A 12,607-nucleotide genomic window follows, 5' to 3' on the forward strand; every position below is an offset into this window, starting at 1 on the left:
TGTATAATCTCTTTCGAACTCGAAGTTGTATGGATCGTTTGTTTGTGGGTTATTATTTTTGTCTTTTTTTTGTTGTTGTTTTGGGCTTTCGTGCTTAGATCTGTAGATTTTGGCTGTGTTTTGGTTTGATTTCTATACGATGTTGCTGGTTTTGGGTTAATTTTTCTGGGTTCTAGGGGGTTTTATTGATGTTCTTCGGGAAAATGTATGTATGTATATGTTTGTTTTGTATATTTTGCTCTTTGATTCTCAAAGTGACTATTTGTGGGTAGGGTTTTATTTTTGATCCGGGTAGGGGGTGCATAACCCGAATCTAGATCAGGTTGCTTGGGTAGAATTACATCTCTTAGGATTATAAAATTGTGTTTGGTTGTTTTCAATCTGGATCCCGGGTACTTGTTCAGGATCCGGGTTTATATGGTCCGGATCAAGATGCTTCTAAGAAGAGCTTTCAATTGTTACCCTGGTCTTTTAAGTGAGGGAAGTGATCCGGATTCATCTGAGGGGACGCAGATCCGGGTATAAATGGGTAAGAAGGCCTCTCCATACACAGAGATAATCTCGAAGTTCCAGTATAAAAAGCTTCCAGAGAATTCGGTTCCCTTCACACCCGAGGGCTATTGGACAGATGTAAAGTACCACTTTATTTTGAAGCCCACAAAAATTGAGAACGAATTCTATTATGGGAGGGTTAGATATGATAGGCAGCATAATGGTCACCCTGAGGTGTATAACCAGGAGGCTCTTGAAAGGGCATTTTCCGAGTTCCCTATTAGCCGGGACCATTATCAGCTGAAGGATTTATATTTCGAGGCGGACCCGGCTGAGATGGATGAGGCAGTCTGGGCCGCGTTCCAATTAACTCCTAATATTAAGTGGAGATGGCCGGAACCACATGAAAGGATTTACCACCGCCCGGAAGATGGATTCGTTCCGGTCTGGATGAAGCACCGTAGGTCCGGGTGGAGCCCCTGATGCCATATGTTCATCAAACACCTCTGCAAGCATGTGTATAAGATATCCCCAATACAGATCATGCCCAATGGGATCTAGTCCATGACCTGGTTCATTGCCTGCTGCAACAAGTCCGGATTCCTGCCAACCCTGAAGCTGTTCCACCAAATCTTCTATCTTTCCAAGTCTAGCCAAAAGCCCTTTTACGAGATTAGGTTTCGGGCCTCGGAGTGTGGGTATGGTCCGGGTAGATCCAAACCTATAATGCATCAGACCTCTTTGAAGTTATGGAATGGAGAGATTATTCTGCTGAAGGGATACGATCTGGCTTATCTCCCCTACTTTAGAATGGAAGGTGTTCAGACCAAGTTTAGTCTGGCTGTACTTGAAGGCCGGGCCTTGTCCCAAATGAGGTCCTTCTGTGATTCCCTCGGATTCCAGCTGACCTGGGACACTTTTATGAACCACAAGCTGCTCTTTAAACTCGGTTATAAGTTTTAAATGTATAGACCCGAGTCCTGTCCCTTAGAATTTTTCTTGCTTTGCTACTTGGTTTTTCTGGATTATATGTTTCTCCTAGTTAACCTTTTTGGTTGCTTGGTCAGGATCATTTGCTCCGGTTGTTGATCTGGATCCTCTGCCTATTTGCCTTTGACTTGTAGTTTAAAATCTTGTTGGCTATTAATCTGGGTCGCCTGCTTCATCCGTTGATCCGGATCCTTGTCCCATTTCTCTTTATTATTATTTGTTTATATATGCATGACCTCAATCGCTTGTTCTGTTTAGATTTGCTTTTTAGAGAACATGTTGGCCCTTGATCTGGATCTCTTGCTTCGCTTGTTGATCCGGGTCCCGGTCCTATTCGCTTTTGAATTGTACCTCTTATATAGAATTTTTTTTGTCCCGATCCGGATCTTTTATTGTGCATTTTGATCCAGATCATCTCTGCCTCTTATTCCAGAATTTGACGTCCTTTTCTTGTGTTTCTACAGGTCTGCCTCATTTTAACCGTGACTTTCTCGGAATCATGTCTTCTTCCGCGTATGGTGCATCCTTCAATACTCTTGGCCTGGCCTTCAAGACCACTAACGGGGCCCCAAGTCCTGGATCCGGGTCTACCGATATCGAGGGTGGAGCTGAATCTTCTGTTCCCCAGAACGTCTCGGATCCGGATCATGAGGCAGGGAATTTTGAGCCCGAGGTCCAGGAGATTCCGGATAATGAGGATCCTCCAAGAAAGAAAAGGAAGACTGTCCCAACCAAGCCTCCCCAGGGCAAAGCTGCCATCTTCAGCTGGGTCATCTGCGACTCGGAAGGAAAAGGCCTAGATGGGGATCCTGTGAAGGTTGGGACCAAGTCCCAGGTTGATTTGGCTGGATTCATGTCTAGCATCCCCTCTGAAGATGACTGAGATGAGGTAGAGGGCTCCAGTATGGCTTCTGTTTTCAAGAGGGTAACTGGCCAATGGGGGCAGGTAAACTTTAATTATTTTTTGGTTTTCCATCCGGATTGTGTTTTCCTAAGTTTCTTCTTTGAATTTATATACTTAGTCTCTTTTCTGACTTATTCCATATTGGGAGGGCCATATCCATTTGCTCGGATATTGCCTACACAGAGGTCCGGGAGGCCATCAACCGGACCCGAGTTGAGAAGATTCGAGCTGATGGTTTGAAGAATGAGTTGGATGAGGCCCGGGAGGGCTTTAAGACTATCGAATCTGGGTTAAATGAGCAGCTAAAGGATGAGAAGGCTCGGGCTGATGGCCTTGCCATGGAAGTGGAGAAGCTCAAGGCTGACCTGGCCGTGAAGGAGAACCTGGATAAGGAGGCTATCATCGCCGAGTTCAAAGTCAGCGATGTTTATGATTTTGAGATCGCCCAAGCCGGGGTTCCCGAGGTTCGCAGGGCATGGATCGTGGCGGAGAGGCACATCAAAACTGAGCCCCTGGCCAACTGGGGTAGCTTTATTCAAGAGTTTCTTGCCGCCAAATCCATTGTTGAGCAGCGTCAGGGTTAACCGGAACCTTATGACGGTCCTAGCCCCAGTTTCCTTTAGATTTGCTCCAACTTTGTTAAGCTTTTAGGGCCTTGCCCATATAATTCTCTGCTTTTGTATTTTGATTCGAACTTATTTGTAATATCTGGACCTATCTAGATTGGTGGAAATATGGATCTTATTTCTAACTAGACTATTACATCGATAATTTGCTTGTTTAGAAGATATTGTATTTGTTTAAGCTCTTGATCCGGGTTAGAGGGTCTACCCGGGTGAGTTCGCTTTGCCGCTTGATCCGAGTCCTGGCTTGGATTCTAACCGGAGTTGTGGCTGGCACTTAAAAAATATTTAGTGCAAAAATGATTTTAATTCGGGCTGTGGCTATGGCCCTCAACCCGGATTGGGTTTATAGCCGTGTGGTTCCGGGTATGAAGCCTTATCAGGGTTAATTTTTGCTTTTCATATTGCCTTTCAATCTGGGTATGATACCAACTCCGGATTAATGATTGCTTTTGCTTCTTTGTGTACTTAGAGAATAATCCAAGTACATAATGGTTGTTTTTAACCCGGATTTGGATGCTTATCCGAGTTAATTTTTGGTTTTTATATTGGCTTTGAATCCGGGTGTGACACCATATCCGGATTGTTGTTTGCTTTTGCTACTTTATGTACTTGGAGAATAATCTGAGTACATAATAGCTGTTTTCAACCCGGATTTGGATGCTTATCCGGGTTGATTTTTGCTTTTAATATTGGCTTTTAATCCGGGTATGCTGACAATCCGGATTGATGTTTGCTTTTTCTGCTTTATGTATTAAGAGAATAATCTTAGTTTATAATAATTGCTTTCAATCCGGATTAGGTTTCATGTTTGCTTTTAATATTTGCTTTAAATCCAGGTATGACGACATATCCAGATTGATGATTGCTTTTGCTTTTAATATTTGCTTTCAATCCGAGTATGCTGACAATCCAGATTGATGTTTGCTTTTAATATTTGCTCTATGTACTTAGAAATTTTTGAAGTAAATAGTGGTTGCTGTTAATCCGGATTTGAATATATATCCGGGTTTTCTGCTTTTGATTTTGGCTTCCAATCCGGGTATGAGACCATATCCGGATTGTTTTTTGTTTGCTTTACTTAATAAGGTAAAATAAATAATAACTTTCTAAGAAAGGAAAATTCTTTTCATTGACTTGGAATTTTCTTCATACAAAATATTGGATCATAGATTGGTTGCTTGCCATAGGCTACAAGTTTTTTGGTTGCTTTTGGTTGCTTTTTCTACTGATAGAATTTTCTGAGCCTGAGTCCATGCCAAGTGTTCGTTATCTCGGATTCATCCATGTTCGTCAGCTTGTATGTTCCTGGCCTTAACACTTCCTTGATTTTATAAGGGCCTTCCCACCTTGGCATTAGCTTCCCATTGTTTGTTGGATCTGAAGCTTCTGTGTCTCGAAGTACCACGTCTCCAACTTGAAAGTTTTTGACCCGGGACTTCTTGCTGAAGTGCTCTTTAGTTTTATCCATGTATTTCTCCATTCTTGCAACAGTCTGGTCTCGGACTTTATCAATTAGCTCAATATTTGTTCTGAGCCCCTCCTCATTGGCTATTTCATCAAAGTTTATTGCTCGATAGGAGGGGGTCCTTCAATTGGTAGCATTGCTTCTGTTCCATAAGCCAGCTTGAATGGTGTTTAAACTGTGCTTGTCCAGGGGCTGGTCCTGTAAGCCCATAGGACATTAGGCAATTCTTCTGGCCACTTGGTTTTGCTTTCCCTGAGCCTCTTCTCGATTCCCCGGAGAAGGATCCGGTTGGTTACTTCTATTTGGCCATTTCCTTGAGGGTAGGCTACAAATGATTTCTTGTGCCGGATGCCTCGCTCTTGAAGGTAGGATTCAAATTCTGATCCAATGAACTGTGACCCATTATCTGAGACTGGTACTCTTGGGATCCCGAACCTCATCAAAATGTTGTCCATGAACTTGATACAATCTTGTTGGTTTATGGTTCTCATCGCCTTCACCTCAACCCATTTAGTCATGTAGTCAATTGATACTAACAAGTATTTAAGGTTTCCTCTGGCCCTGGGAAGGGGTCCCATGATGTCAATACCCCAGACAACAAAGGGGGTTGGTGAGGACTGAAGAGGGTAGGATTGGGCTCATCCGGGTCACATTGCTGAAGAGTTGGCATTCCTTGCATTTTTTCATAAAATCTATTGCATCCTGGTGAATAGTTGGCCAGTAGTACCCTTGTCTTATGATCTCGTGAGCTAGGGCCTTTGCGGACATATGGTCCCCACATATCCCTTCGTGAACTTCCATTAGACAATACTGTGCCTCCCCTGGGCCAATGCACTTCAGGATTGGATATGAGAAGGTCCGGCGATAGAGTATCCCCTCTTGAATGAAGAATTTTGATGCTTTGGCTTTTAACCTTTGAGCCTTCTCTTTGTCTTCTGGGAGCTCTCCCTTCTCCAAGTAGTTGATAAATGGAGTCATCCAATTCGGGCTGTTGTCTATTTCCATGACCTCTTCAGATTATATGCTTGGTCTCTGTAACTCTTCGAAGTAGACGGAGCAATCCAGGTCTGATGAGTTTTGAACCAGTTTAGATAGTGTATCAGCCTTTGAATTCTCCTCTCTGCAGATTTGAAGGACTTGTATTTTTGGTATCAAGGCAAGGTAGGTTGGACTAGAGCCTGGTACTTGGCTAGAACTGAGTCCTTGGCTATGTACTCGCTGTTTGTCTGCTTTACTACGATCTTAGAGTCACTGTAGATTTTGAGGTCCTGGATCTTGAGGGTTTTTGCTAGCTTCAACCCTGCTATCAGGGCTTCATACTCCGCCAGGTTGTTGGTTGCAGCAAAGCCAAAGGAGATGGCAGTTTGAATTGTGAAGCCTTCTGGGCTCTTTAGAATGAGCCCTTCTCCTGACCTTTCATTTGTTGAGGATACATCAACTTTGAGAGCCCAGGCTCCCGGGTTATTGTCATTGCTGCTCTCTGGGTCAATGCTCATGGGCCTAGGCTCGTCTTCCGGGAAGTTGCATTCTATTATGAAGTCGGCCAACGCCTGGGCTTTGATTGTTATTCTTGGGATGAAACTCAAGTTGAATTGGCTTAGCTCAACTGGCCAATTTACCAACCTTCCTGAGACATCTGGCTTGTGTATTATCTTCCTCAAGGGTTGGTTAGTTATAACCCGGATCTCCCTTCCCTGGAAGTAGTGTCTGAGCTTTCTGAATGTTGTGACCAAGGCAAAAGCAAATTTTTCTAGCCTTGGGTATCGGGTATACGCGTCTTTTAGTACTTGGCTCACAAAGTAATCTAGTTTCTGTTTTCTATTCTCTTCCCTTATCATGGCTGCTCCAACTGCCAGGGCCCCCGTTGATAGTAAAGGAATAGGGGCTCCCCGGGTTGGGCTTTGGTTAATACAGGAGGCTGAGAGAGATACCTTTTAATTTCTTCAAATGTGCTTTGGCATTCTGGGCTCTAATTAACTTCTCTCTTATTGGTTTCCCTTTTCAATAGATCAAAGAAGGGTAGGCATCTCTCAGCTAGCTTTGAGATGAATCTTCTAAGGGCTGCCAGTGACCCTGCTAGCTTCTGCACATCCTTTTGTGTTCTAGGAGGCTTCATCTCCTGGATCGCCTGTATCTTTTCTGGATTGGCTTCATTTCCCCTGTTGCTGATCATGAATCGTAGAAATTTTCCTTCCCCTACTCCGAATGTGCACTTATCTGGATTGATCTTGAGTGAGTATTTCCTCAAGTTATCAAAGCATTCTCTTAGGTCTCCTATGTGACCGGGGATGCTTGTGGACTTTGCAATGATGTCGTCAATGTAGGATTCCAGGTTCCTTCCAAATTGGTCTTTCAAGATTCTATTCATTGCTCTCTGGTATGTTGTTCCTGCATTAGGCATTCCGAAAGGCAGCATTACATAGGCATAGACTGCCCTGTGGGTGATGAAGGCTGTCTTCAGGATATCTTTCAGATTCATTTTGATCTGGTTGTACCCCGAGTAGGCGTCCATAAAACTCAGTATGAGGTGCCCGGATGTGGTATCGATCAATTGATCAATGTTTGGCAATGGATAAGGATCTTTGGGGAATGCACTATTCAAGTCGGTGTAATCGACGCACATTCCCCATTTCCCGCTCTCCTTTTTCACCATAACAACATTTGCCAACCATTCCAGGTATTTAACCTCGCATATGATCTTAGCTTTCAGGAGTTTCTCAACCTCTTCATCTATTGCTTTCTGCCTTTCTAGGGAAAATTTTTTTCTCTTCTGCTTAACTGGTTTCCTCTCAGGGTTGACGTCCAAGCTATGCATTGCTATGGATTCGTCCAACCTGGGAATATTTCTTGGGCTCCAGGAAAATATGTCAAAGTACCCTCTGAGTAATGATACCAGGTTTTCTCTGAAGGTAGCCTCGAGTCCGGATCCTATTTTTACCTTCTTAGAAGGATTGCTTTCATTGATCAGAATTGTTTCTGTTTCTACTGCAGCCTCAATCTTGGCATGATCCATGCTTGATACCAACTGCTGGATCCAGGCATCTGTGTTCTTCTTCATGCAGACCTGATCCTGGGCTTTCATTTCTTTTTGGTTGCTTTCCTCTACTTCACTTGTTTCAGGGTTGGTTGCTTGCACAGTAGGATTGCCTTGGCCGAGGCCTGGGCTCAATTCAATCTCTGCTGCGACTTGGTTGTTTTTTTGCTCTTTCGAGCTTGGCTTGGTTGCTTTTGGATCATGGATGGATTCTATAATCTGGACTTCCTTTCTCACATCATCCCTTGAGTGGGGGCGATGTTTCTTAATGCTTTGCTGTTTGCGAAGGACAACAGCCTTCCTCTTGTTGTCTTGGTGAGTTTCAGCCATGACCAGGGCCTGGCTATAACATCTTTCAGCGACCTCATAGTCTCCCTTAACTTCTCCTATCCCCGTTGGAGTTGGGAATTTGATTTTCAAGTATGATATGGAAGTGATTGCTTGTATCCTGGTCAGAGCTGAGCATCCAATTATTCCGTTGTAGGATGAGGGGGTGTTGATCACATAGAATTTTATGACATGGGTTACTTGGTTTGGGGCCAATCCAAATATCACTGGAAATTATAAGGTTCCCTAGATCGGGACCAAGTTATTCCTAAACCCATAGTGAGGGTCCTCTAGGCATTCATTTGAGCGCACGCTCCCTAGCTTCATCCGATCCACAGTGTGCTTGGAGAGTATATTTACTGAAGAGCCATTGTCTATCAGCATTCTCCTTACCTTATTATCAAAAATATCAAGTGTTACCACCAAACCTTCGTTGTGATTCAGGTTGACCCCTTCAGAATCCTTGCTGCTGAATGAGATTACCATCTCCGGGTAGGATTGGATGGAAAATACTTCATCTCCTGAGCCCGGGCTCCTAGGGGGAGAGTGTGACCCCCCTAGGACCACATTCACTACATTCTTTCCTCTTCTTTGTCTGTCCTCCTTTTGATTTGTCTCCCGGGAGATGTACTAATTCAGGTTACACTTCTTGACTTGGTCTTCAATAAAATATTCGAGAGAGAGAGACAATTTTCAGTTTTATGCCCATGGGTTTCATGATAGTCGCATTGTCTATTTTAAGGCCTACTCCCTTGGGGAGTCTGCATGGGCTTCGGTGGGTAATAGAATGACTTTCCCTTGATCTCCTTTAATATCTCTTCCCGGGTCCTGTTCAGTGGTGTCCAGTCTGGCTCTTGCCTAGGCTCTCTGACTTTCTTAGGTGGTCCGGGACTGCTTTTAGATTTTGTCTTATAACCCAGTCTTTGAAATATTGGAGTGTTTTGCACAACATTGGTCTATTGGGCTTGTTGGCTTTGCTTGAACTTCTTCTCCTGATGGTAACCCCCTTTCGGTCGGTCATCAGAAGTTTTGTTCCTGGATCCTCCATTCTGAGTCATCCTCATTGTCTGGAGCACGTTCGTTTCCATAATGAACCTGGCTGCCATAGAGTAGGCAACAGCTAGGCTTTGTGGTTCTTTGTTTATCAACTCTACAATGTACCTTTCATTGTGTTCCGGATCCTGGTTCCTTCGAAATATGCTTAAAGCCTCCCTCTCATAAGGATTCGAGACTTTGTTGATTGCTTCTTGGAATCTCCGCATATAAGTTGAGAGTGCTTCATTATCGTATTGGCGGATTGTTTCCAGGTGACATATGTGCATTTCATGTGTCTTATTGGCTCTGAATCTTCTAAGTAAGGCCCCCTGAACTCTTTCCAGAAGTGGATGCTTCGTGACGGGATCCTGCTGAACCATCTTTGAGCCCCCCCTTTGAGGGTCGAGGCGAAGAACCTGGACTTTGTTAATTCATTGTAGTAATATATTTTGCGATTTGTTTGAAGTAATTGAGGTGCTCTTCCAGATCTCCCAGTCCATCAAAGGAATCAAAGTTGTAATGTTTGAGATTTTTCTGTCGAGGGATGGCTTCTAGGGAGTGACTGAAGAGTGTTAGAGTCTCCCCAACTTCCAATCCAGAATATTTTTCCATCTTTCTCTGGATCTCATAAATCATATCTTTCAGATCCTTTTTCCCCTCCTCTTCGTCATCAGAAATGACCTCGGGGGTAGGGTCCCTCCAGGTCCTTTTGGCTTTTGTCCTAGCTAAGAGCCTCTCCTCTTCTAGCTGCATCCTTTTCTGAATCTTTAGCTCAAGCTTTGCCTCTTCTTCTCTTCTTATTTGTTCTCTCATTTCTTCCAATTTTTTCTTCCTGGTTGCTTCTGTCTCCTTCTTACTAGGCTCTGTTTGATTCTTTTTTACCTTAGCTACGATTCGGTCGAAGACAGATCTCCTAGATTATTGAGAGTCCCCAGACTCTTCTTCATCATCCTCTTGCTCATATTCTATCTGAGCCCGGGCTTGTTCATCTCTGTAGAGCCTGATTGCTTCAGCCAGTTCATGGCTTGTTAAGTTGGCCATATGCTCCTCTGCAACTAGAACATTGGTATACTTATACTGATTGAGCTCTATTACAATTCTGGCATCCCGGGGTGTTATTATCTTTTCCAGGACCGGGGTATGCTGCGTCAATGGTTGCTCCTAGAGGGTCTCTCGGTCTCCCCCAGGTTCATGAGCCTGAGAGTGGTCCTGATCCTGGACCTGGGTACTGCTAGAGGGCCGACCAACCGTACTTTTTCCTGCTCTTTCCATTACCACAAGTGTACAAACAACTGACCAAGATTTGAGGCTAAAAATGTGGATCTAAGGTTGCTTTTTCTGAAGATAACAAGAAATTTTCAGAATAACACCAAACAAACTTTCTGGGTTTTTCTAACAATATTACTGAACAAGAACAGCAGGCTCTAGAGCCCAAAGATAATATTCAAACTAAAGTAGATCTGGGTTTTTAAAACTATCAGAACTATCAAACCCAAGGCTTCAAGACTATCAAAATAACCAAACCCCAAACAATCAAAACTAATAAATGAGAATGGGCTCACACAAATGTGGCTTAAATGAACAAAATTCATATTCAAGAGAGGGTATGGTTGCTTTTGTTCTTACAGGTTTAAGATGTGGACTCTCTTAAGAGTTTGCTGATGAAGGTGAATCCAGGGGTACCGAGACCCAAGGATGGAGCCCCCTCCTTCTAGCGCTAAATGATAACTCCGATGAGCGGGGCGGCTCCTTCCGACGTCGTTCCTGGATCTTCTGGGTGTGAATGAGGTATAGCTGCTGTTGGGCGCCTACAAAACAACACTGGAGGGGGGTTTTGTCCCTGCGGCGCCTCCGGTGTAAGAATAAGAATCTGGTTGGGGAAGATAAAGATAGAGAGGACTCAGGTGGTTGTGTGTGTATAGGCTGTGTATATGAGAGTGTGTGTAATAAAATGTGTCTAACCCCCAAACCCTTCACCTTTGGGGGTATATATAGCCCAAAGGTAGGGTTTAGGGGTTAGTACCTCTAAATCAGGGCCGTTGGTTGTTGGAGGCGGAGGACACCTAGCTTAGGTAGTTTGCATACACGTGTCTAGGCAAGGACCACCTTCAGGGCATCCCAACGGTACTCTGACACGTGCCGTGTTTGTCTTATATGTTAGTTTTTGATAGCTGTCATTGTCCCCTGCCCACTTACCCCTCCTTGGCGGGTTGTGGGGTGTGCATACGCTTGCTGGGACCCCCTCAGGGTGATCCTGGTTCTGGGCTGGATCTAGGTAGGCAGGTGATCCAGGTCATGGGCTGGACCCTGGTAGGCAGGTGATCCAGTTCATGGGCTGGAACCTGGTTAGAAGATGATCCAGGTCCTGGGCTGGATCCTGGCTGAGAGATGATCATGATCCAGGCCCTAGGTTGGCCCTGACTCTGGGTCTCTTCACTTGATTGCACTGGGTGAGGGGGTCTTGGTCCATCAATTGAGCCTGATACCCCTTAGATCTAGGTTGGGCCCTAGCCAGGTTGCTTATACCCTATCAATCATCATATGATTATACAACTCCAATGAATATCATATATTCAAAATATATACATACATATGCATATATAAACATAACAACATGTAAAACATACAAAGTCACATACATAACAGTCATGGAATATTGTATACATGTTATCATCATAAAACCAGTAAACACATAAATGAATTAAACACTTTCCGTAAGCAGCTCTGATGCCATTGAAGGGTTTCGAACACATAAACGCAACATGAACAGTAATTTAAAATGTGAAAAACCAGAATTTTCGAAACCCGCCACAGGATCCATGAAAAAAATAGATATTTAATTCGTAGATCAGATTGTTTACCTTATGAAGCTTTACAAATTGGTTGACTAATGGAGATCCAGAGCTTGTTCAATCACCACGCATCCCGTTGTCCTGATCTACGCTCTATCGGTATCCACACAAATGCTTGAACGCAAAGATTGAATGTGTACTAACACAGACTCATTTTTCTTGCTCTCTCTATCTTCTCTCTTGGTGGCTAGGGTTTTAGTAAAAGCCTCTCATACAAAATCAGGCACACAAGAGATATTATATAGAGAGTAGAAAAAGAATTATAACTCTTAACTAATTACGAATTATTATTAATTCGAAATTCCTATTTGTATAATAATTAAGTCACACTCAATTATTTAACAACTAAATTTCATAATTAATATTAGTAAATTCGAATATCAATATTTATATAATTAATTAAGTCATACTTAATTAATATTATAAATAATTCGAATTACTATAATATAATTTAAATCCAATTTAAATTAAATAATCCTTTAAGCATTCTTTGTGTGTGACCCTATAGGTTATTATTACGTTGGCAACAAATTTTAAATCTAATTTAAAATCGTAAACAACGAGCGGCGTATAGTAATACATCATTGCTACCCAAGTAATAATAATTGAATCGGTGATCGATTAAACCTTTGGTGAATAATGTACAATGTAATATAATCCCTTTAAACACATATTATAGATTAAACTAGAGGCATGTAATGTGTCATCCTAATCAATATTTAATCCAGGTTTCCCTGATCAATGAGTAGACTATCATATCAAATCAATATTTGAGCGTGGCCATGCATTTCATAGTCTAGCTCACACAAGAGGCCAATAATATCAGTCCTAAAATATGAGGGTTAAATCCCATATAGATCATTCATATTTCTCATACGATTC

General features: G+C 42.9%; 1 protein-coding gene across 1 annotated transcript; it reads right to left on the minus strand.

Annotated features, from left to right (window-relative positions):
- Positions 1-5,628: 5,628 nt before the first annotated feature.
- LOC141708331 (uncharacterized) lies at positions 5,629-6,315 on the minus strand. The gene has a single exon (XM_074511906.1). The coding sequence runs from the start codon at positions 6,313-6,315 to the stop codon at positions 5,629-5,631; it is 687 nt and encodes a 228-aa protein (XP_074368007.1).
- Positions 6,316-12,607: the final 6,292 nt, after the last annotated feature.

This window comes from Apium graveolens, chromosome 1 (assembly GCF_009905375.1).
Source record: "Apium graveolens cultivar Ventura chromosome 1, ASM990537v1, whole genome shotgun sequence".
In the NCBI taxonomy this organism is placed as follows: Eukaryota; Viridiplantae; Streptophyta; class Magnoliopsida; order Apiales; family Apiaceae; genus Apium; species Apium graveolens.

Excerpts from the sequence above, each read along its gene's own strand:
- LOC141708331 (XM_074511906.1), bottom strand. The coding sequence starts at position 6,315 with ATGATAAGGGAAGAGAATAGAAAACAGAAACTAGATTACTTTGTGAGC.